General features: G+C 45.9%; 1 protein-coding gene across 1 annotated transcript in view; it reads left to right on the top strand.

The window, feature by feature from the left end:
- The window catches only part of LOC108504878 (protocadherin-16-like), a 78077-nt gene that overhangs the window by 5498 nt on the left and 70036 nt on the right, over window positions 1–2543 (top strand). Inside the window, exons 4-5 of the mRNA XM_017830383.1 lie at window positions 39–144; window positions 447–465. Of these exons, the coding sequence (XP_017685872.1) occupies window positions 39–144; window positions 447–465 (125 nt within the window). The remainder of the gene's footprint in view (window positions 1–38; window positions 145–446; window positions 466–2543) is intronic.

Raw genomic sequence — 2543 nt, 5'->3', positions numbered from 1 at the left:
GACTCGCGCAAGAGCCACCTCCGCTTCTCGGCCCACAGCTGCTGCGACACCCTGCCGGCCCGGCCGCCGCCCGACGAGCCCGCGCCGCTGCTCGGAGACGAGGATCCTGCCGGTGCCCAGCAGGCGGACCCCGCCCCTCTCCCGGTGAGTTCTTCAGATCAAGCTCTTTCTGCGAAGCTTCTCCTTCGGCTCTGCTGCTCTTTCCCTGCCGTACTTCATTCTCTGTGTACGGAAGTTTGCTGACAAATCTGGCAGAGGTTCGTGCATTGACACTCTGTTGGCTGGTGGGAGGTGGATGTAGGGTCCTTGCTCAGTCTTCCAGGTTGCTGGGGAGGCAGGTGTAGTGAGGCTGATGGTGGCTGGAAGTTTGAGTGAGGGTTCGTGTTTTCATCATGCACCAAGTGCTTTCTGTGCCCTGACGTGTAACACCCCTGTGTTCCTTTCAGTCCTCGGTCTTCTGTACAGGTGTGTTGCCTTATTAGCAAATTGTAGTTTGTGTTATTTGCAGGTTCAGGTGTCTTCCCAATGGCACATGCACTTGATATGGGTGAGGTTCTCTAGATTGCAATATTGACTTTACCGTATGTAACTCTGCTGCTTATAATTTGTACTCTTGTAGCCTTCATGTGTCTCAATGATACATAATGGAGGTCAGTAGGGAATGTCTTTGCATTCATCCATACTTTGCTCCTTGTGTTTCCTGTAGAAAAATGGGCCGGGCAGCAACTGTTGCATTGATGATGCCTGTCTGTTATGAAGATGAAGGATTGTGTTGAAAGCAGTGACTGCTCAAAAGGAGTTGTGGGTGCTGTATACAGAGGAGGAAATGGCAGGAGGAAATGGCAGGGGTGTTTTGCTGATTTCTTGTCTTTAAAGGCTGAGCCATGTGAAACGGGGCTAGATGTGCCTTGGCTATAAAAGACATGTCATGGCAAGAGCCTTGTGTGAGTGTGAGGGGAGAGACTCAAGGTGCAGAGGGAGATGTAAGGAGAGGGTGATTGCCCCTATGCAGACCTTCACTGACCCACTGTGAATGCCTGCATACATTCACTGGAGCACTGCTCCTCTTTTTTTTTTTTTTAGAACTTTAAGGTTTCCTCACAGAAAATCAGTGAGCAGACAAACGGATCTTCTTTTATTCAGATATATAAAGATACCTGTGTGATAGTGATGTGAAGAGAAATGATCTGGGGAACTGGGCTTTATGTACCATGTGCTTGTAAAGTAGATGGGTCCATGAGCACCCTGGATGTTGAGAAGGCTTGGAGATTCCAGTCCTGGGAGCTGTGCAGGAGGGTCTGTTGAAGGACACAAGGGAATGCTTTTCTTGTTTTCTTATTCTTTACCCACCTCTAGGATCATGCAATGTGAAGTTTTCCTTCTCAAACTGTTTGGCTGGAAGACGTGTTATTCCAGCCCTGGGAAGTTCTTTGTATGTGTTTACATGTTGTCCTAATTGTGTAACTGCACAGTTTAATTATGTAGTTATGACAAAGGTCATGTGGAAAGGAGCTTTGGGGAAAGCAAGCTGTGTGTTCACTGCTTACTAAACACTGGAATTGTTGCCTAGTCTTAGTTACATAAGTGGGAATAGTGTGTTGTGATCTCTTCCTTTCTGCAGCTGTTTATTTCGGGCTTTGCTCTTTGATGGCCTGAAGATGGTTCTTTCTCTCTGATAGTGTGTGGACGATGAGATCTGTTCTATTTGCCTGCCTGTTCTGTAGGTGCCTTTCTGTTTACAGCTGGAAAGAGACTTTCAGAGACATGTTTCTTTCAGCTGTCACTGTAAGAAATGCTCTTGCTTGTGACATGCCAAGGGTGAGAAGTCAAATATTATCCATAGTAAGGAGACATTGTCTGAGCAACGTTTCTTTTTTTTGGGAAGGTCTTTCTGTCAGTTTTGAAGATCTCAGATAACCCTGAGAGCTGTGAAGAGTTTGAGGAGAGTTGTGTGTGTTGTGTGTGAGGAGGTGCTGGTGGAGACATGGCCTGTGTTTTGCTGATTCCCAGGGTTGAAACTATACCTTATGAAAATAAGTCAGAAAGAGTCTTATTTTTTGATATTGGATGGTTTGGACTCAAATGGCCAAGTTTTGGGTTCAGCACATCCTACATTATGAGTGGTAGAGCTTTCAAAGAACCCATGTGTGATGATCCCTTTGAGCTGCTACTGGGATGACTGGGTTTTTAACTGAGCTTCTGATTGCTTTTGTTCTGTATAACATTTTAAAGTTATTCAAATTATTGGAATGAGCAGAATAATCTTTTAGTGATGCTTGGGATCTAAGGAGTTGTGTGTGCAACTTTTCTTGTACTGGTGTGTGTCTGCAGATTTAACTTTCCTGTTGTGTGGGTTTTGGATGGGGAAAAGAGTTCTGTTTGCCCAGAGAAAAGGCTGTGCAGGAGTTCACTCTGGCACAGTGTGAAGTGGCTAAAAGAGAGGTGTAAAGGTTCAGTTTGTTCCAGTTGTTGGATGAGGCCACAGCTGTGGTTCCAAACTTGTTTGTTTTTCCATGGCCAAAGACATGAGTGTCTCTGGGGTC

Source organism: Lepidothrix coronata, unplaced genomic scaffold, assembly GCF_001604755.1.
Source record: "Lepidothrix coronata isolate B3197 unplaced genomic scaffold, Lepidothrix_coronata-1.0 Scaffold178, whole genome shotgun sequence".
Classification (NCBI taxonomy): Eukaryota; Metazoa; Chordata; class Aves; order Passeriformes; family Pipridae; genus Lepidothrix; species Lepidothrix coronata.
This window is presented reverse-complemented; position numbering and strand designations above follow the sequence as displayed.